This window comes from Piliocolobus tephrosceles, chromosome 5, assembly GCF_002776525.5.
Source record: "Piliocolobus tephrosceles isolate RC106 chromosome 5, ASM277652v3, whole genome shotgun sequence".
Lineage (NCBI taxonomy): Eukaryota > Metazoa > Chordata > Mammalia > Primates > Cercopithecidae > Piliocolobus > Piliocolobus tephrosceles.
In genome coordinates, this window is record NC_045438.1 from 83,079,755 (window position 1) to 83,101,758 (window position 22,004).

General features: G+C 45.5%; 2 protein-coding genes across 2 annotated transcripts in view; one reads left to right on the plus strand and one right to left on the minus strand.

Moving 5' to 3' along the window:
• The window catches only part of GABRR2 (gamma-aminobutyric acid type A receptor subunit rho2), a 70,056-nt gene extending 54,346 nt beyond the window's left edge, over nucleotides 1–15,710 (plus strand). Inside the window, exons 4-10 of the mRNA XM_023205276.2 lie at nucleotides 822–889; nucleotides 3,813–4,036; nucleotides 4,960–5,042; nucleotides 5,237–5,377; nucleotides 7,286–7,438; nucleotides 8,399–8,595; nucleotides 15,249–15,710. Of these exons, the coding sequence (XP_023061044.1) occupies nucleotides 822–889; nucleotides 3,813–4,036; nucleotides 4,960–5,042; nucleotides 5,237–5,377; nucleotides 7,286–7,438; nucleotides 8,399–8,595; nucleotides 15,249–15,560 (1,178 nt within the window). The 3' untranslated portion in view covers nucleotides 15,561–15,710. The remainder of the gene's footprint in view (nucleotides 1–821; nucleotides 890–3,812; nucleotides 4,037–4,959; nucleotides 5,043–5,236; nucleotides 5,378–7,285; nucleotides 7,439–8,398; nucleotides 8,596–15,248) is intronic.
• On the minus strand, nucleotides 3,267–3,788 carry LOC111538076 (60S ribosomal protein L27). Its single transcript, XM_023205277.2, has one exon. The coding sequence runs from the start codon at nucleotides 3,728–3,730 to the stop codon at nucleotides 3,320–3,322; it is 411 nt and encodes a 136-aa protein (XP_023061045.1). The 5' UTR covers nucleotides 3,731–3,788; the 3' UTR covers nucleotides 3,267–3,319.
• Nucleotides 15,711–22,004: the final 6,294 nt, after the last annotated feature.

Consider the following 22,004-nt stretch of genomic DNA (forward strand, 5'->3'; position numbering starts at 1 on the left):
AAAATATTAAAATCCAAAAAACATTTTACTAAAGCATAACATACACACAGAAAAGTGCACCCATTATAAGTGTATCACTCACTACATTCTCCTAAGGTGGACTTAACCACATAACCATCACCCAGCTCAAGGAAAAGGACAGGACCCCACAGACAAACTCAGTTTTGGAAATCTTGCTGTAGGCCAGATGAAGTTCAGTGCTAGTTTCCGTGCTGGGCTTTCTCATACTTCTAATCTGACATGGCCTGACGAGGTTTCATTGTCCTTTGCTGTGATGTGACATTGCATAGAGAAGATCTCGTCTCACTCTGGGTTGAAGGCCTCTAGAAGGCTGGACCCCAGCTATATGTCAGGGTCTGCATAGGTAGAGCCTGAATGACTGAATGAATCCAGACCAGGGCATGCAGGTGCCCAGCCCAGAGATGGAGGCTCTTAGGCCTCATTCTCTTTTTCAGTCGTCACAGGAGGCCCAGTGACCAGTGTCTCCGGTCAGGCACTAGAGCAACATTATTACCTCTACCCTACAGAGACAGCCCTGGGATGTAAAAAGTAGTGATCAGCTCATCGATTCATCCAATAAGCATGGATTACACATCCAGCCTGACCCAGGGATGGCACGTAAGGCAGGCACAGTCGCTGACCTCGTGAAGAGAGCTCAGACACCCAACACGTCAGGAACTAGCAAGAAACCCTCATAGAATTCTAAACCTCTGCCCTAGCCTGCTCCAGTCCTGGCTCCCCGGGGGAAGCCAATGGGGGCTGTTTCCAGCCCAGAGGTAGAGAGGAAGGTGCCTTAACCAGCTGTCTCTGCTCTTCTGCAGGCCCTGCCATCCCAGTGGGCGTGGACGTGCAGGTGGAGAGCCTGGACAGCATCTCCGAGGTGGACATGGTATGCAGCGGCCTCCAGTGAGACAGCATGAGAGTCTGTAGCGTGGTGGGCCTCGGTGGTGCAGGCTGTGCCCATGTGGGCAGAGCGGGAGCTGGAGGTGATAAAATGGGCACTTGGAAGTCAGCCCTGGAGCGGTAAAATCTAGAGCGGGCATTCTCAAGCTGCATGGGTAAAAATAACCTGAGGAGTTGGTTAAATGTGGGTTCCTGGGCCCCATTTCACACTTCCTGATTCAGAATCTCTGGGAGTGAGACTTTGCATTTTCAACACGCTACAAATAATGCACGTGACCAGGCGAACCACACCTGGAGGGGTACTGGAGGTGGACAGTTTCAGGCTGAAATTTTGCAGCTTTCTGATGTTCAGTTCCTGCTGCAAGTGCAGTTCCCCAACTCACTCTGCGGCAGTGCCCCCCACTCCACATCTACCCCCATTCTACCACCACAGGCCTGGGGGTCCTGCAGGGCTCACAGTGGAGAGGTGCACCCCCCACCCCAGGGCCCCAGCCTCCTCTCTTCCTTCTTCTGTCTGCCTCTCTTTCAGTTTGCAAACTTCTCTTTCTTCTGCTTCAGGGATCTTGAGCATGCTCCGGCTCTGGCCCTCCCCACAGCTATCTCCTTCTTATCCTTCAGGCCTTAGCTAAAATGAGACTTCATCAAAGAGGCTTTCCCGACTTCCTGATCTAAAGAATTTCTGTTTCTTCTTCATAGCCTACATCATCATTTATAATTGTGCTATATATTTATTTGGGGGTTTTTCTTGCATATTGGTTGTCTTCCATGCTTGACTATAAGCTCCATGAATGCAGAGACTCGTGTGTTTCTTTACCCCAATATCTCCAAGTCTAGTCCAGTGTGGCCCCCGGGGGCCCTGAAAATGTGTGGAATAAATAAAAGTCGGGGAGGCTCCACTTTCCAGCACTGCATCTCAGTTGCAATGCTGTCATCTGCCCTTGAAGAGTGGGAACTCCCCTGGCTCCGAATCGACCCAGCCCAGCAGAGCTGATATGATTGATACTGAGGTTGTGCACCCCCCATAGCTCCAGCACCTGGTAAAATATGGGGCCCAGGTGTGAAAAGTTCAGGTATGACAGTTTCCAAGATGCTAGATTGTACATTGCCAGCCTCTTTGGATATTCAGCAGCTGAGCCCAGTTCCAGAACCAGCTGTGTCTAGGACAGCCTGGCTGCCCTAGACTGAATCAACCCAGATGTCTGTGCTGAGTGCAAAGACTTTTGTCCTGTGTGGCTCAGGATCGCAGGGGAGTGGTATCTAGAATGACCTGCCTCTCACAGAGTAACCACCAACCTGTGGGAAGGCAGGTGGACTCCAGCAGTAGGTAGGTAATATCCAAGGTAGCCATACATACCTGGTGTTTGTGAATCTGCACTTCCCCTGGACGATGACCCTCAGAGCCTGCTCTTCAGCTCTGTGACCTAGAAGGGAAATAACTAGAAGGGGCATTTGGCTGGTTTCTTCCTACTCATGTATTGGCTGCTCTCCTTGTGTGTGGAAGGGGAGTTCCTGGCAGCTACTGATGCACTGGGAGCCAGGATCAGTCTAGGGACAGACTCTCATGCATGCACTATCCCAGTGCTCGCTCATTCTTTCCTCTCTTCCTGGGGCTCCCTCTGGGCCCACCACAATCATGCACTCTTTCCAGCCTTTCTCCACCCAGAAGAGGATCTTTTGGGCAGTTATTTCTCCATTTGCACCTGTGTCAGCTCTGGCTATGGGGAGGACCAAACTCTTCAGGGATCAACCAGGCAGGCAAGGAGACACTTTTGAACAAGATAAGATTTCAGGCAGAAATTATAGTAGGTATACAGCTGCCCAGCCCCTTATCCATTTATCTCCCCAATCTTTCAACCAGCAAATATTTATTAAGCATCTACTACGTGCTTTCCCAGGCACTAAATTCTACGGTGAATGGGGATGCAATGGTGGGTAAGACACAATTTTTCCTTCAAGGATCTTACAAGCCTAATGGCAAGAATCCTCCTAAGAGGGACTTCGACTATCCAGGTTTCTGGAAGTGGCCACTAAGCTGAAATGGAATGGTTAGCCAGTGGGTAAGGAACCATGTGTGGAGAGGTCTAAGTGAGAGAGAGCAGAACTTTGGAGAAATCCTTCCCCACTGGCTGCCAGGCCAGGCTGCAAGCATAGCCACAGTTTTCATTTGCAAAGCCTGAGGGGCTGGTTGCTCAGTCTCCTGGGCTCCAAGTGCATGATGCATAAAAATGGGCCATTCTCTTTCCAGCTGCACAGTGCCATCATGCCACAGGGCTGCAGAACTGTCCCCTCTGAACCTGGAGGCTGAGCCTGAGATGTCCATCACAGTAGTGGATGATGGGTTGATTGTAAGGAAGAAAACTTTCTTTTTTTTTTTTTTTTCTTTCCTTTTTAATTTTTAATGACCAAAACAAAGCATCTAAAACCGCAGCTTCTGGAAGAACCACTTGTTCTTGCCTGTCTTGTATCTCTCTTCAAACTTGACCTTGGCCTCTCGTCGGGCCTTGCGTTTAAGAGCAGGATCTCTGAAGACATCCTTATTGACGACAGTTTTGTCCAAGGGGATATCCACAGAGTACCTTGTGGGCATTAGGTGATTGTAGTTATAAACTTTCACAAAAGACTTGATCTTTGACCTCTTGGCGATCTTCTTCTTGCCCATGGCAGCTGTCACTTTGCGGGGGTAGCGGTCAATTCCAGCCACCAGAGCATGGCTGTAGGGGCGATCTGAGGTGCCATCATCAATGTTCTTCACGATGACGGCTTTGCGTCCAGAGTAGCGTCCAGCCAGGACAAGCACCACCTTCCCAGGTTTCATGAACTTGCCCATTTCCACAGCAACCACTCAGGCCTACAGCCAGGAAGAAAACTTTCTAAACCATTTGTGTCGGGTCTCACCCCGGCTCCCACAGGACTTCACGATGACCCTGTACCTGCGGCATTACTGGAAGGATGAGAGGCTAGCTTTCTCCAGCGCCAGCAACAAGAGCATGACCTTCGATGGCCGGCTGGTGAAGAAGATCTGGGTCCCTGATGTCTTCTTTGTTCACTCCAAAAGGTCGTTCACTCATGACACCACCACTGACAACATCATGCTGAGGGTGTTCCCGGATGGACACGTGCTGTACAGCATGAGGTAGCTGTCCGGGGGCCACTGTTCCTTTGTCCAGTGCCATTCCAGTATTTGTGGTCAGGCCCTTTGGCCCTGAAGACTGTCACTGTGGTTGGGTCTGTGGGTTCCTGGATGGGAGGAACCTTCTGATGCCAGTGAACTATCTAAACATGACATGGCCACCCCAGCAGGGGATGACTTCCTCATCACTGGGGGTCTTAAGCTTGGGTGAGAAGACTACTTTGGCCTGAATGAGACAATGACCTTCCACATGCTGTACCTTCTGTTCCCTGAGAGCATGTCATTCTAGTTGATTGGTAATAAAGGTTTTTTTAAAAATAGCCTTTAAAAAAAAAAAAAAAAAGATTTAAAAAAAGCATCCCCCCCCCCCAAAATAGCTACTGTGTATTGAGGGCTATTGCAGACTGGCTTCTGGAGTATGGGCAGTCATGTAAGCAGTCATGTTCCACATCTTTTTTAAAAAATGCTTTTTTCTTACTTGTCACTGATGAAGCTCATTGTCCCACATCCCCCTGGTCTGCTTGTACAGTTCACCAGAATGGCAATGCTGATACTAGACACTTCTGGCCTTGGGTGGAAGTTGAGTAGGGGGCCTCCCAGGTGTCTCTTGAGGAGGTGGCCCTGCTGGCTGAGGGCAAAGCGCAGAGAGAGGCATGGGAGAGAGCCATTAGCAGCCAGCACTGCCAGTGGCTGGGGAAGGGGTGCACCAGCCCAGTAACGGGATTCTGGCAGAGTACTAATCCTCTACTACAGACGACAAAACTCTAGAAGTTAAGGTTCTATAACTCAGATAACTATGTTTCCAAGCTTCTGCAGCAGATGTGAGGAGGCAGCTACTCGGTTGTGTACTGTGCCTTCTTGCTCTGGGCATATGTAGGAGCCAGTAATTCACTGCACAAGCCAATACGTGACTCTGGGTTGTCTAGGATTACGGTCACTGCCATGTGCAACATGGACTTCAGCCACTTTCCCTTGGACTCCCAGACCTGTTCTTTGGAGCTGGAGAGCTGTAAGTATCAGCATTCCTAATTCCTTTGCCTTCTTTCCTCTCTGATCTTGGTGCCATTTTAGTAATCATGAGGCTGAGCCCTGCCTGCCAGCGTTAAGACCTATTTACCTCTGGACTGGCATGGGATTTCCCTGTTTTTTCACCCTGCATCAGAAGCAAAGGAGTCACATTAACTTGTTTTCCTCTTCCCAAAGATGCCTATACAGATGAAGATCTGATGCTGTACTGGAAGAATGGGGATGAATCCCTAAAAACAGACGAGAAGATCTCCTTGTCTCAGTTTCTGATTCAGAAATTTCACACAACTTCCAGACTGGCCTTCTACAGTAGCACTGGTAGCTATCTTTTGCCACAATCTGATTCAAATGTGCAAGAAAGCACATTTGAACTCTTCTTCAGCCTTAACTCCAAGGAAAATATGTTTTGTGTGTGTTTTGTTTTTTGTTTTGAGACAAGGTCTCACTCTGTCTCCCAAGCTGGCGTGCAGTAGCGAGATCATGGTTCACTGCAGCCTCAACCTCCCAGGCTCAAGTGATCCTCCCACGTCAGCCTCCTGATTAGCTGGGCCTACAGGCACGTGCCACCATGCCCAGCCAATTTTTTTTTTTTTTTTGTAGAGATGAGGTCTTACTATGTTGCCCAAGCTGGTCTCGAACTCCGGGACTCAAGCAATCCTCCTACCTCGGGCTCCCAAAGTGCTGGGACTGCAGGCGTGAGCCATCATGCTCAGCCTAAATTTTGATTATTAGAATAATGTAGCCTAGAATACGTTCTGGCTTCTGCCTACCAGGAGTTCGAGAGCAGCCTTGCCAACATGGCAAAACCCCATCTCTACTAAAAATACAAAAATTAGCCGAGCATGGTGGCACGCCACTATAATCCCAGCTACTTGGGAGGCTGAGACAGGAGAATTGCTTGAATCCAGGAGGCGAAGGTTGCAGTGAGCTGAGATCGTGCCACTGCACTCCAGCCTCAGGGACAGAGTGATACTCTGTCTCAAAAAAAAAAAAAAAAAAAAAAAATTAGCCAGGCATGGTGACACATGCCCCTGGTTCTAGCTACTCAGGAGGCTGAGTAGGGAGGATTGCTTGAGCCCAGGAGTTTGAGGCTGCAGTGAGCTATGATTGTGCCATTGCACTCCACCCTGGGCAATAGAGCAAGACCCTGTCTCTATCCAAAAAAATAAGGAGAGAGAAATAGAATAAAGGTTCCAGGAACTCATGGGAGGGGAATGGAGCGTTATTGTTTAATGGGTGCAGAGTTTCTATGTGGGATGATGAACAAGTTCTGGCAATGAATAGTGGTGATGGTTGTACTATATTGTGAATAATATACTTAGTGCCAGTGAACTGTACACTAGTCTGGGCATTGGAGGCCTGCGGTGAAACAAGCGCAACTGACTCTAGCTAAGGCTTTGGAAAAGCCTCTCAGAGTCTCATTTCCTCATGTCTCAAATGTCAGACTTTAGAATCATGTGAACAGCCTATTTCTTTCTGTGACAGATGTGGAGTTTGCATGGTAAAGGGTTAGGGTCTCACAATAAAGGTGACAATTTCACAACAAAGGTGACAGTGACCAGAGCCTAGCTCCCACAGCTCCTGCCTCAGTGGTACTGGCCTCAACAAAATAGAACTATTCCGACCTCTCATCCTCTTGAGCAGCAAGTCACTCAAGAGATATGGTTGTAATTTGCAAATTACAAATACAGAACAAACAACTATAGTCTAGGCAACATGGCGAAACCCCTGTCTCTACAAAAAAATACAAAAAAAAAAAAAATTAGCTAAGCATGGTGGCATGCACCTGTAGTTCCAGCTACTCAGAAAGCTGAGGTGGGAGGATCGCTTGAGCTTGAGAGGTTGAGGCTGCAGTGAGCTGTGAGTGTGCCACTGTACTCCAGCCTGAGCTACAGAGCAAGACCCTGTCTCAAAAACAAACAAACAAAAACCCAAATGACTAAAACTTCCCTTCTGTGTAGTTCTACCCTTTCCCAAAATACTGTGAAGAGAAGTTGGGTAATACCAACTGAGATAGTAAATGTACTAGATATTGGCAAGATATTTATATATAGGAGAAAGTGCTTAGATTTCGGAAAAGAAAGGTATTATGTTAAGCCAACTGATCATTAATTTCAACTTTCTGTTGCTGATGAGGGCCATGTCAGTGAAAGACGGGTTCCCAGGGACACAGTTTGCTTTTACCTCTCAGATGGAACCTCATTGGCTTCTTCCTGTGTCCCCCAGGCTGGTACAACCGTCTGTACATCAACTTCACGTTGCGTCGCCACATCTTCTTCTTCTTGCTCCAAACATATTTCCCCGCCACTCTGATGGTCATGCTGTCCTGGGTGTCCTTCTGGATCGACCGCAGAGCTGTACCTGCCAGAGTTTCACTGGGTAAAAGCATTTCATAAGATGTGGTAGGGTGGTTATTTTTTTCAACTTATCACTATGTTTACAAAAAGTAAAAATCATTATTTAGAGTTCTTAACTGATGAGCTGTTAGAGTCAGAAGGAGCAACTTCTCCTGCTTCTTGCCTTTACCATCTAGATGCTGGCCTCAGTTTCCACCACATTGTGAGAGCCAGAGGGAGGTAAAACAACATCAACTGTGACTGCATCACTTCAGAAAGATTTGGGATATAGACTTTGACAACTGGCAGTATCAGAGCTCAGTATTTAGATAAATAAGATGATTCTGCAAATGCCAACAATTCCTTCTGTAAATACAAAAACTTCATTTGCTGACCTTGTTTAGACAGACTGAGGGCTTGGAAGCAGGGCACAGAATATGAGATTTCTGGGAAAAGGAGGGCCACGTTCCCTGGAGCTGTGGTTTAGCCTTTTATAGACCCTGAATTCCAGAGTGAGAGTTTACAACATGTCGTTGTAAATTTAGACAACATTCGGTTGGGCTTTGAGAAAGGTGAGGGTTTAAGCAGCAAGACAGAGTGAAGAAAAATCCCGCACGATGGGCCTCTGGGAATTTCCACAGTCTTCAGGGACTTTAGATGAGGGAGAATGTGCCTATTCCTTGAAGTCTGGGACTGTTCCTTCAGAGGTATCCTTTAGTCACTGTCTTTAATTCCACATGAGAACAGGTCCTCTCCTTGTCGGTCACATCACAGAAACGCAGTCTTTCAGGTGCCTGAAGGATAATGAGACAAGCAGCCGGTTGGCTCTGGGGAGAATAGGCCTGGCAGCTGGTGGAGCAGATCCTTGCCCCTCTCTGAGGCAGAAACACACCTGGAACTTTCTCACGTGGTTTAAGAGACAGAGTGTAAAATCGTGACTTAGTGAGATATAGGGGCAGTTCTAGACCGCTGTCAGCAGCCCAACTAAGGCCAGGTGTTGCAGGTATCACGACGGTGCTGACCATGACCACCATCATCACGGGCGTGAATGCCTCCATGCCGCGTGTTTCCTACGTCAAGGCCGTGGACATCTACCTCTGGGTCAGCTTTGTGTTCGTGTTCCTCTCGGTGCTGGAGTATGCGGCCGTCAACTACCTGACCACCGTGCAGGAGCGCAAGGAACGGAAGCTGCGGGAGAAGGTGAGAGGGCTTCTTCTGCCCTCGTCTAAGTCCATGCTACTGGGTGAAAATGAACGTTGGCTGGGCAGGAGGCAGAGACAGGGGTTGCATGTAGAAAAAGGAGATGTTTGTGCAAAAGGAGGAGGATCTTGTTTTAGAATAGGTTCTGGCTTCTACCCCAAAGGATTCCAGAAAGAGGAAGGTCTTTGGACAAAGACTGGGAACAGGAAGGCTTGGGTCTTAGACTCAACTTTGCCACCTATGCTGAGCCTCAGTTTTCTCATCTGTCAAAGGGAAATTACAGAACCCTCACCTCTACTGTAAGAGTCACATGAGATAATGTATGTGAAAGTTGTTTTGATCTTTCACATACATCAGGATCTAGACAAACAAACTCTCACTATTATTACTGAACATGTCTAGGGACAATGCCTCCCTGTCTTATGACCAGAGAAGGGAGAGTTCTAGAACAAAAAACCACCTTTATTTATCAGTGCCCAGTGAAAATTCAGCCACAGTAAGGACTAAAGTGAAATATTTTATATAAATTTCTTTAAAAGAAAAAAACTTCTATGTGTGGCTGCAGAAAGAAGTTGGAAATACTGTATTATTGGCCTGGCACGGTGGCTCCTGCCTATAATCCCAGCACTTTGGGAGGCTGAGGTGGGTGGATCACTTGAGGTCAGGAGTTCAACACCAGCCTGGCCAACATGGTGAAACCCCGTCTCTACTAAAAATACAAAAATTAGATGAGCATGGTGGTGCATGCCTGTAATCCCAGCTACTCGGGAGGCTGAGGCAGGAGAATCACTTGAACCAGGGAGGTGGAGGTTGCCATGAGCTGAAATTGCGCCACTGTAGTCCAGCCTGGGTGACAGAGCAAGACTCTATCTCAAAAAAACAAAATAAAAAAATAAATACTATACTATCTATACTGTACTGTACTATATTATACTACAGTTGATCCTTGAACAAGGCAGACTTGGGGGGCTGGCCCCTTGTACAGTAGAAAATCCAAGTATAACTTTTGGCTCCTCCAGAACTTAACTACTAATGGCCTCATGTAGACTGGAAGCCTCACTGATAAGATAAACAGTCGATTAACACCTATTTTGTATGTTATATGTATTATAAACTATATTCTTACAATAAAGTAAGCTAGAGAGAAAATGTTATGAAAATCATAAGGAAGAGAAAATATTTTTATAATTCATGACGTGGAAGTGGATCGTCATAGGGGCTTCATCCTGGTCATCTTCACTCTGAGTAGGCGGAGGAGGGGGACGAAAGAGAGAGATTGGTCTTACTGTGTCTGGGGTGGCAGAGGTGGAAGAAAATCTAAGTGAATCTCCACAGTTCAAACCTGTTGTTCAAGGGTCAACTGCAAACTATGAGATAGAATACAACTGGGAGATTTCACAAAGCCATGCTCATGAGCCTTTGCCACAGGGAGGCAGTCTTTCATTCATAGTCAGACTCCTATTCATTTTAGTGTTAGGTCTGTGCAAAAGTAATGACATAAACTGCAATGACTTTTGCACCAGCCTAATCGTAAATAATAATAATGCTGACTTGCTCCCCGATCATTGTCAATCATTGCCCTAATCAAAATGGGGGTTCATCTAAAAGCTGTGGAGATAAAGGGACATGAAAATCTCACATTTATGCACAACTGAGTGGCCATTAGCCTTTTAGCATAAGGGAGCTTTTAAAATTAAAATAATTTATTTTTGCCATGTAATGACATTTTGGTCAATGGGACTTTTACATTTTAGGAAAAGAGAATATGTTGCCTTTTCAAAAATTGTCTTTCAACACCTGCATTATACCTGTCAAGTATTTCCACTTTGTTTCTGTTAACTTAAAAAAATCAAAATTTTATAAATTTGAAAAAGGAGACTTTATTTCTTATAAAGGGGATTCCAGTCTGCAAGGTGGCCATCCTGCAGGCTGGGGAGTGCAGCCTCCCGTGAAGACCTGGACACAGGTACTTTGAAGGAGGAGGTGTTGGAGTAGGAGCTTTATGCTGAATATGGCTAAATATACATATTCAATAGGCTATAGGAAGATTTACGAATATTTTTGAAGGTAGTCCTGACAGATGCCTATTGAACAAATGTGCATGTAACATACAACCTATGTTCACCCTGGGGTGGAGACTTAACAGTTCAATGTATTACAATTAGACCCTATATGCAAAAGGGACACAAAGGCACTCAAGTGAACAGCCTCTGTAAACTGACCAGGACTGGTCCAGGATTGATGGTCTTATCAAGAGAAGGTTACTAAAATCACTCTCTTGTCCAGTCAAAGCTATAGTTATGGCTGGTGGAATAGGGGCCAGGGGTTGGTGACTCAGTGTCTGATGGTCGGTGAGCTGCAATTTTATTTTTTTTTAAGACAGGGTCTGGCTGTGTCACCCAGGCTGGAATGCAGTGGTTGCTAACTGCCTCCATCTCCCGGGCTCATGCTGTCCTCCCACCTCGGCCTCCCAAGTAACTGGGACCATAGGCATGCGCCACCACGTCCAGCTAGTTTTTATATTTTTAAAAGAGATGGGATTTTGCCATATTGCTGAGACTGGTTTCAAACTTCTGGAGTCAAAGCCATCTGTCCCCTTGGCCTCCCAAAGTGCTGGGATTACAGGCGTGAACCACCGCACCAGCCTCAAATTGTTTTAACATCATTTATCTTGAGACCAGTGCTTGTTTAGTTGATAGAGAAAAAGAAAAACCTTGTGGCAGCACACAGTATATTCTTTAAGTGCAGGGGTATGTGACTTCACTGTGGCCCTAGAATGGCCTTAGGTACTGCTCGTAATTTGGTATCTTAGGGCCATAAAGAATCTGTTCTGTCTTACGATCTCTATTTCAGCATTAATGCTGGTCAGTTGTGTCTAAACCCCAAAAGGAGGAGGAATACCAAGGTGTGTCCAGCCTCTTGTCCCGTCATGACTGGGAACTCAGTTTTTAAGGTTTCTCTGGGGTCCCCTTGACCAAGACGGTGGTCAGTTCAGTCAGTCTGGGGGCTTAGAACATTATTTTTAGTTTACATCTCCAAATATATTATACTCGGTTGCTTATTTTTAAAGCTTTAGTCAAACATTTTTTACTCCAGAAAATTGACTTGTTTAAACTTTGGTAATTTGTACACTGGTCATTATCACAGACCTTTGGACCATATTTAAACACTTTTGATTTATAAATCATTAGACTTTCCTGTATAGAGCAGTTGAAAAAAATAGCAAAGGCTTCATCTGACAAACAGGGGCTCACAAACGAACAGTTCACTAGCACAACTTGCCCTGTTTCCATATCAGGTCCTGATCTTTGCAGGAATTGTATGACTTTGTTTAAAGAGACAAGGAAGTCATCTGTGGAGAGGGCCTCAGGCCCCTAAGTGTCCCCCTCTGTCTGTGTGAGAACAGACATGCAGGAGGTGAGAGCTCGGACTCTGCTGTTGTCAAATGTAGGATTTAAGACCAAGAAGCATAGTTGCTGGAGAGCAGACAGAGGTGAGAAGGCACCATCTGCTGTCTCACAGAGAAACTAATATTCATGGTCATTGAAATGGTTCCCAATAGAGCTGAGGTTCCTAAGTGGAAGCCATGGAGTACCTGCCCTGGAATCACCTCCTGAGTCTGCTAAAAATAGATTCCCGGGTTTGAGACAGGTTCTCAAAAAATAGATTCCCGAGACCACTACTGGGGGAACCCACCCCCAATATTTCAACATAGGTTGAATTACAATCAATTTATACAGTTAACACAATTATCATAGTGGTCCTGAGGTGATGTACATCCTCAGCTTACGAAGATAACAGGATTAAGAGATTAAAGACAGGCATAAGAAATTATAAAAGTATTATTTGGGAATGGATAAATGTCCATATTAAGATGAAATCTTCACAATTTATGTTCCTTTGCCGTGGCTCCAGCTGGTCCCTCCATTCGGGGTCCCTGACTTCCCGCAGCAGACCACACCCTAGGTCTACTGATTCAGAATCTCTGACGACGGCACCCTGGAATCAACATTTTAAGCAAGCTCCCAGGTGCTTCTGATGCTCACTGAAGTGTGATTTCCACTCTGTAAAGGGAAAAGCTGCCTGGGACCCAATAGGCCCAACCCTGGTTTGAATGGCAGACATGTGCAGGTGGGAGCACGTGGGAGCCCAGGGCCTGCCTCCCCTCAGCTGCTCTAATACTTTGGCTGATTAGCCAGACCTTGTCTGACATGCCAGGAGCCACTTCCTCTTTCTTAGAAACAGGCCAATCTGGCAAACAGGGATTCATCGGAATTTTTGGCATTTCCTGATTTGAACTCAAAATCATAGGAGAAAAGTCTATTTCATTTTAGCAGAAAGATTTTCAGTTTAGAGCAAGGAGAAGAAGTAAAGACCCGTGCCTTATATAAATAAATAACCCCCCATGATAATATCACACAATTTTATCAGTTTGGGTGTGATTATACCTAAATACAAAGAGTTGAATAGGGCTGGGCATGGTGGTACACGCCTGTAATCCCAGCACTTTGGGAGGCCAAGGCAGGTGGATCCCTTGAACCCAGGAGTTTGAGACCAGCCGGGGCAACTTGGCAAAACCCCATCTTACAAAAAATACAAAAATGAGCTGGGTGTGGTGGCGTGTGCCTGTAGCCCCAGCTACTCGGGAGGTCAAGGTGGGAGGATCCCCTGAGCCCAGGAGGTGGAGGCTGCAGTGAGGCGACATGGCATCACTGCACTCCAGCCTGGGTAATATTAAAGCAGGACCCCCTCTAAAAAACAAAAAAAAGAGAGAGAGAGATGACCTCTTACTGACCTTTTATCCCTAATTCCCTTATATCTACGCGTCTTTGTTAATTATTCAAGAATTGTTGGCCGGGCACAGTGGCTAATGCCTGTAATCCCAGCACTTTGGGAGGCCAAGGCGGGCAGATCATTTGAGGTCAGGAGTTTGAGATCAGCCTGGCCAACATGATGAAACCCTGTCTCTACTAAAAATACAAAAATTAGCTAGGCATGGTGGTAGGTACCTGTAATCCTAGCTACTCAGGAGGCTGAGGCAGGAGAATCGCTTGAACCCGGGAGGTGGAAGTTGCAGTGAGCCGAGATCAAGCCACGGGGAGATAGAGTGACTCTGTCAAAAAAAAAAAAAAAAAAAAAAAAAAAAAGAATTGTTACTGATGGAACAAAGACACAGCAAATAATAATGAAACAATCATGCCTGATGAAAAAAAAATAGCCCCCCAAACCACAAACAATTTCTTAAGGATAAGAATACTTCAAGTAATTCTAATTCTGCATAAAATCATTCATCTATTTTTGCATTCTAAAGCTTTATGGTATTCATCTGAGAGTTTCAAGATCCGTAACAATAAGAGGCAGGTTGTGAAGCTTCATTATTTCACTTTCCTAGATGGAAAAACAGAGGCACTGAAGGGCTGAGAGCCAGGTCAGAAACATTCTCAAATCAACGCCAATTGGCTGTGTCAAGTGGGCCTCCTGCCCTTGATCAACACCAAGCATCCAGGCACCAGTGGAAGCCCACTCTCTACTGACTAAACTATGGGGAGAAGTCAAGCAAAACCATTTCCTTTCCTCCCACTTAGAATGTCTTATGAACACTTTCATACTTGCAGAAACTATTAAAAGAATAGGGTCATGTACATTGAGGTACCCAGCACCTAGATCCAACACTGCTAACATTTTTCCATTTTTGTGTGGCAAAAACTGCACCAACAGATACATGCTTATATGGAGAAAATGGATTATGTATTCATTTTCTGAATGAATGTACATTTTCTCCATATAAACATGTTATCTGTTGGTGCAGTTGAACTGTCTAAAAACATATTGCAGATACCATGACCCTTGATTCTTAAACGTAACTTTTTAAGATAAGGACACTCTTCTACCTCATCATCTTTTTCTTTCTTTTTTAAAAAAGAGACGGGGTTTTGCTCTGTCACCCAGGCTGGAATGCAGTGGCATGATCACTGCTCACTGCAACCTTGACCTCTTGAGCTCAAATGATCCTCCTGCCTCAGCCTCCCGAGTGGCTAGAACTACAGGTGCATGCCACCATGCCTGGCTAATTAAAAAAAAATTTTTTTTTTTTTTGTAGAGGAGTCTAACTATGTTGCCCAGGCTGGTCTTGAAATCCTGGCCTTAAGCAATCCTCCTGCCTTGACCTCTCAAAGCACTGAGATTGTAGGCATGAGCCACTGCGCCTGGCTCCTAGTCATCTTTTGATTCATGCACAGAAAGGTGGAGTCCTGCAGCTGGAATCAGACTATGTGGATTTCAAGTCCTGCTCTGACACCAGCTGTGTGGTCTCAGAATTGTATAGCTCTCTGGGTCTTAGTTTTTGCCTCTACAATTGAGGGATTTGGACTAGATCAGTGGTTCTCAATTCTGACTACACAGTAGAATCACCTGGGAATTTTAAATTAATTGCTCTAAAGTACAGCCCGGGCACGGCCAGTTTAAAGAGCTGTGCAGATGATTCTAACATGCAACCAGGGTAGAGGATCATTGGACTAAGTAATCTCTGGAGATCTTTCTAGTTCTGTCTTTCTGTGGTTCTGAAGAGCAATGTGGCTTTGCTTTTGGGCCAGGCCCCCTCCTCCGCCCACCTCACAAGGCTTAATGATGTTCTTTGTGCTTGCTGCCCATAGTTCCCGTGCATGTGTGGAATGCTTCATTCAAAAACCATGATGCTAGATGGAAGCTACAGTGAGTCTGAGGCCAACAGCCTGGCTGGGTATCCCAGAAGCCATATCCTGACGGAAGAAGAAAGGCAAGACAAAATAGTGGTCCACCTGGGCCTGAGTGGTGAAGCCAACGCTGCCAGAAAGAAGGGGCTTCTGAAGGGCCAGATGGGTTTTCGTATCTTCCAGAACACCCATGCCATTGACAAATACTCTAGGTTGATATTCCCTGCCTCCTACATATTTTTCAACTTAATTTATTGGTCAGTGTTTTCCTAGGGGCTCCAAGGCTGTTCCTAGAAGAGGGCATAGACATCAGGGGGGCCTGGCCAGTCATTGACAGGTGGACTTGTTGACCACACGCCCCTCACCAGACAGAGCAACAGCTACTGGACCACCCTGAGCAGCACTCATCTCTCAGAGGAGCCCAGGAGCCCTCCAGCTACCCTGACCCCAGACCTCGTGGGGCTACTCCTTGTTCATGCTATGTCTCGCGTCACACTTCACGTCTCTCTGGGACCTTCTGTTCTTGTGTGTGAACTAGTTCACAAGAACTCCCCTCCTATAAATAAGGACTCAAATGCCTCCTAGACATTCTTAGACCCTCAGGATGCCTAGGATTCAGCTGTGGAGGGAAAAGGAAGAACTGAAGTGCAAGCTTAGGGGCATTCTGGATAGGAGACAGGAAATTAGGAACAAAAAAACCCCGTCAACCCATACAACTGGATTAGGTGCCTACCCAGAAGGGAAAAGAGCTCACATCCCAGACAGGAAATGATTTGCCTGTGGGAGTATGGCAACCCACAGGATTTTGCAATATTAGAGGAGGAGATTATTTATTTAGCCATCCATTCAACCATTCTTTAAATGTTGAGGTCCCACTCTGCATCAGGTACTGTGGAAATGAAAAAATAGAGTCTCATTCTACATATGGCATGATGTACTTCCGCTCTTTCCCCTCCTTCAGCCCCATTTACACCATAGACCCATTCTGTTTGTTGTTGCTTTTACTCTTAAGCATATAAGGCAGGGTCTGGGAGAGGCCAGGTCCAGAACTTTCAACTGTCCTCCTCCAGTGAAGTTACGCAGATAGAACTAACTTTGCCCAGCAATGATGTGTAGCAATGTGCATGGAGTATTGCCAGCCAGGGTAACTCACCCAAGCTCACCACGGTGTACGGTTTTTTTACTGGGGTCGGTCATGGATTTATGGCTGATTGCCCACATGGCTGACTTTAGTCTTTTGCCCCTCCAGAGGTTGAGCTGGTACCTTGAGGTCCAGGGCACCTATCATAAATCACATTGTTGGCATAGATTACCTGGTGTGGCCCAAGGCCCCAGTAGACAAAGACCCTTCTATCTCACAGGACATTCCAAGGGCATAGAGGTTGCCTCCCAGGAGCTGGGACTAAGGCTCAAACCTTTTTTGGGGCAAGGTTAGTCCTTTACTACACAGCAACTCTTGTCAATTCCTTATTGTTACTGTTAATTGCAGTGTTACTATTATATATTCAGGCAAAAACATTTTAAAGTATCTCTGCACTAGGTACAGTGGGGTCCAAATTAAGAATAAGAGTAGTCAAAGCTCTCAGAGAAGGAACTAGTAGAGGAAATGCCACACGAATACCTATAATATAAGAATAAGAGTGTTTAGTGCCTCAGTAATAGTTCAGTGTGAGATGGGAATTCTGAGGGAGGAAAAACAGCCCCACCAGGGATCCGGACCTCATGGAGAAAGCAGCCCTGAGATGCCCCTTGAAGGTCAGGATTTTAAGAAGAAGAAATGGGACAGAATACATCCTAGATCTGGGCTGTCTAATATGGTAGCCACTAGCCACAAGCCTATTTAATTTAAATTAGTTAAAAATATTAACTGGGTGTGGTGGTGTGTGCCTGGGGTTCTAGCTACACAGGAGGCTGAGGCGGGAGGATTGCTTGAGCCCAGGAGTTCCAGGCTGCCGTGAGCTGTGATCAAGCCACTGTAGTCCAGCCTGAGTGAAAGAGCGAGACTCTATCTCTAAAGTAATAATTATTATTATTTAGATTAGTTGAAGTTCAATAAAATTGAAAACTTCAGTTCCTTGGTTACACCATCCACACTCAAGTGGGCTCAGTAAGCACAGCTGCTGGTAGCTGCTGCATTGGGCTGGGCAGACCTAAAGACCAGGAAGCCCTACCAGCCAAGAGACCAGCCTAAGCGGATGCATGGGGAGAACGGGAAGGTTTGCCATTGCAGAGAATAGGGTTTGTGGGCAAGTCATTCATTTTGGCAGGATCCTAGGCTGTGGGAAGAGGAGGTGAGAGACTGGCTTTTTCCACAGCCCTAGAGATCAAGTACCATGCCGGTACTTATGAGGACAGCTTCCCCACTATGGAGTTGCTGGACCCAAGACCACTAGATTTCCCAGCCTCATAGACCAATGAAGAACAAAGGTGCATAAACATGGGTAATTGGGTGGTACAGGGCATCTGGACTAGTTTAGAAATCTTTTGTGTGTGTGTGTGTGTGTGTGTGTGTGTGTGTGTGTGTGTGTGTGTGAGACAGAGTTTCACTTTTGTTGCCCAGGATGGAGTGCAATGGCTTGATCTTGGCTTACCACAACCTCTGCTTCCTGGGTTCAAGCGATTCTCCTGCCTCAGCCCCCGAGTAGCTGGGATTACAGGCATGCGCCACCATGCCTGGCTAATTTTCTTATTTTTTAGTAGTGATGGGGTTTCTCCATGTTGGTCAGGCTGGTCTTGAACTCCTGACCTCAGGTGATCCGCCTGTCTCAGCCTCCCAAAGTGCTGGGATTACAGGCATGAGCCACTGCACCCAACCAGAAACCTTTTATCTGTAGAGACTCTCCCAAGCCACAGTGCTGCTCAAAGAATGATAATCTTATTGTCATTAAATATATCATATTGCTTTGGTTGTAAAACTTATTTAATTCCAACACTACTCCACTTCTGAATGCATTGTTTTCATGAATTATGACTCATATAACATGGTTGCCTGTTCACAAATTAAAACAAATAAAGATTTATTTTTGCTAGCTTCTGTGTTAAACTGGAGTTAATTCTATAGCAGACATATTTAGAATCATAAACAGTGTTTTATCATGCAGGGCCATGATACAATGACACCATTGTATTTAGCATTGCCTTATTACAGTATAATAGTCTGACACTACTTGAGAAAAGTAGGAAATTTAAAGAGGTAAACTGGAGAAAACATCAGTAGGAGTAGAAAACAGGAACTATGGAAATAGAACATGGGATGATTCACCCTGGAGGCAAGACAGAGAAGCAAACACAATCGTTATCAGGAATGCATGAATGATACTTTACTTCACTGACATCGTGAGATGTAAGATACACCCATATTTTATGTACTGAGAAAAAATACTAATAATCAAATTCTGGAATGCCAATGATTATAATATGAATCCTGATTTCACCAATATGAAACTGAAAAAATGTTAATGCTACAATAAAAGAAATGGGTTTTATACAAAAACTGGTGATTGGACATACTTCATTGACACCAAGGAGCCAACATTTATTTAGCATTTGTCCTCAAGGTCTTGTGCTGAGGTGAGGGATGGTGGTGACCGGTAAAGAAATGAATGGGGAACACGCTTCAGTCATTAAGAAGCTTACACTCTAATGGGTGTGTTCCAAGGAGGGAAAGATCACAGAATTTGGGGAGTGTTTTCTGACAAATATTGAGTGATGAATAAACACAGCTTTGAGTACCAGAAAAGGGAAGGAAGGGATGATAACGTGGAAGAAGGAAAGCTCAGGTATGTTCAGGGGTCAGTGAATAGACACTCTACGGAATGTACAAAAGACATGAGATAGGAAAAGTAAGTTGGGGCAAAAAGGGCTTTGGGCAGGGAAGTTATAATCTTTTGGAAAATCAATTAATTTGCCATCAGAATATAAACTGGTGTATTTTTCAACCATTTTAGTTGCCAGTGACAGAAATTCAACTAAAAATGGTACAAGCGAAAATAAGATATATTGGAAGGATACTCTAGGGGCTCATAGAACGACAGGGAACTTGAAGGAAGCAGGGAAGCTCTGGGGACTTAAGGGTCTGGAATTAGGTTTCAGCATGTCCCTTCAGGGTCATGTCTCCCTTCCTTCCCTTTTCTGGAACTCAAAGCTGTGTTTATCCAGCACTCTGTCTGTCTTCAGTCTCACCCACTGCAGACAAGTTTCCTCCACCTGGTGCGGGTGGGTGGGTGGAGTGGCCTTGATGGTCTTAGGCCCACAGTTTTCTAGTTCAATTACCCAGTGTCAAGGGTCTTTCTATATTTATTCCACTTAGAATAAACCTGGGGAACGAGTTTGACTGGTCTGGGCTGGGCCATGTATGTTGAAGATGATCAGAGCTCTGTGATGTGTTTAAGTTGAGAAAGCTAGAACTCTTCCAAAACACTTTTATTTGGTTCCACCTTTTTGCAAGCATCTGTTAAAGGGAGGCCATCAATTTGAAAAATAAAAGGCTGCTTAGCTTGAGGAAATCAGTGAAGAAGGAAAATAACATTAGGCCGGGCGCGGTGGCTCAAGCCTGGAATCCCAGCACTTTGGGAGGCCGAGACGGGTGGATCACGAGGTCAGGAGATCGAGACCATCCTGGCTAACACGGTGAAACCCCGTCTCTACTAAAAATACAAAAAATTAGCCGGGCGGGGTGGCGGGCGCCTGTAGTCCCAGCTACTCAGGAGGCTGAGGCAGGACAATGGCATGAACCCGGGAGGCGGAGGTTGCAGTGAGCTGAGATCTGGCCACTGCACTCCAGCCTGGGCGACAGAGCAAGACTCCGTCTCAAAATAATAATAATAATAATAATAATAATAATAATAATAATAACAACAACATTAAGAATAGTGGAGAAAGTTCATGCTAAGTTCAGTAATGTGTGAGGGCCACAGTCTATGTGCTGATGTTCACAGAGACTGGAAAGCCAGGAGAAAGAGCCGGCATGCATGGAGGATGAGGAGTTTGAGTTTCACAAGGAACTAGAAATGTGAAATAAAAAGTAGTAAATGTTGGTGTAAGACTGAGAGGGAGATAAAGATTTGGAACCATATCCTAGATATGCTGAATGAAGCTATGAAAATGGACAAAACTCCTGAAGGAGAAGAAGTAGTAGACAGCAGGTCTGTGGACAAGAGCTCAGGAGTATATATTTAGGTGGGAGGAGGATTGTGGTAGAAGCTGGGAGGAGGGAGTTTCTCAACAGGAGGAGGGTGGGGCTGGGAGCAAATAATAACCATAAACATGAGAAGGGTAAAGACTGAACGGATGTGGCAAGGTGTAGGCAGGAGGCTTGGTGGCCACAAACACCAGGTAGACAGCCATCCGTGGTTGTCTCAATCACAGTGATTTAGGAAGGTAGAAGGAAACATGTTCAGAGAATTATGTTACTTATTATGGAAAGACTATTACAGATTCTTGTATTTTTGAAGGCTTAAAACATAACATGGTAGCATACCCAGCCTGAATAAGGGCTGTGTTCTCAGTGGTTGGTTCCCCGAACTATTACAATGGAATTTGGGGGAGTGGCACAAGAACAGCATTTATAACTGGATCATCAGATCCAGTCATCACAGAAGATAAGAGAACAGCTATTAAAGTGACCATATAAGGTAAATGGCCAAGTATAGAGTGCATCCTCTGCTCAGCACCATGCTAAACACCAGATGTGTGGTTCCTAATTCAGTTCTCACATCAGTCCTGCTGTGGTAGGAAGGACTTTCCCGTACTCCATACCTGCTAAGCTGTAGGGCCTTCCATAACTGTATTCAATATGTCTAGGTAGGTGGACCTTGCATGAAAGAATCCATTTCTCGTAGTATTTTCAGGAAAAAGGTGATTCATTTCCCACTTAGATGGACAGAGAAGTGGTTAGAAAGAGCAGACAGAAAATCTGGGTTATGCTGAAACACATCTACATCGTTATCTCTACACTCAGGTGAGAACTTGGAATTATACCAGGACATCCTGGTTTAGCTCTTTGAGGCTGGAAGCTGGCTTTGAGAGACATGACATGCACGTATTCAGGGCAGCCAGGGCAAAGGCATTATGGGTTTCCAGCACTGACGCTGTTAAAAGGCATTATTCATTTAATTAGTGCACAAGGAGAATCCACAGCCCCCGCCACCACCACCATTTGAAACATCTTGCCTTTTTCATTCCATTGCAAAGGAACGGATGGCTGTGACCTAGAGGATTAGCACCGGTTTGGAAGCAGTTGACTTCCCACTCCCACCAATCACTAGGAAATGGTACTAGTAAAGAAGGCTGTGTGCCCTGCATGTGTCTGAGGACAAGTGTGCTGGACTGTTCTCATGGAGAGTTAAGTCCTGTGCTAGGAGGGTCTCATGGCCCAGCCTGCCCAGCCTCCAGAGCCATCCGGAGCCTGCCCACATCTGCAGCACAAGAACGTTCCCCATTAGCAGATTGGATAAAGCACTCAGTTCTGACCCTCTGACCTTCAGATGGCATTTTAAAAATGACATTTGGGCCAGCCATCGATAACATTAGGTTTCAGATTTATTTTAAAAGCTAAATTGAAAAATAAACCTTGGCTGTAGCACACCGTTGTTTAATCTAAACTACCAGGTTAATGGTGGTGGATGCTCTTCTCCACCGTGTCCATTTAGCCCAATATAGCTCAAATTTTAACGTACATATGAATAACTTGGATATCTTCATAAAATGCAGATTTTG

Bases quoted from the DNA above. Each gene is read 5' to 3' on its own strand.
- LOC111538076 (XM_023205277.2), bottom strand. From the start codon at position 3,730: ATGGGCAAGTTCATGAAACCTGGGAAGGTGGTGCTTGTCCTGGCTGGA.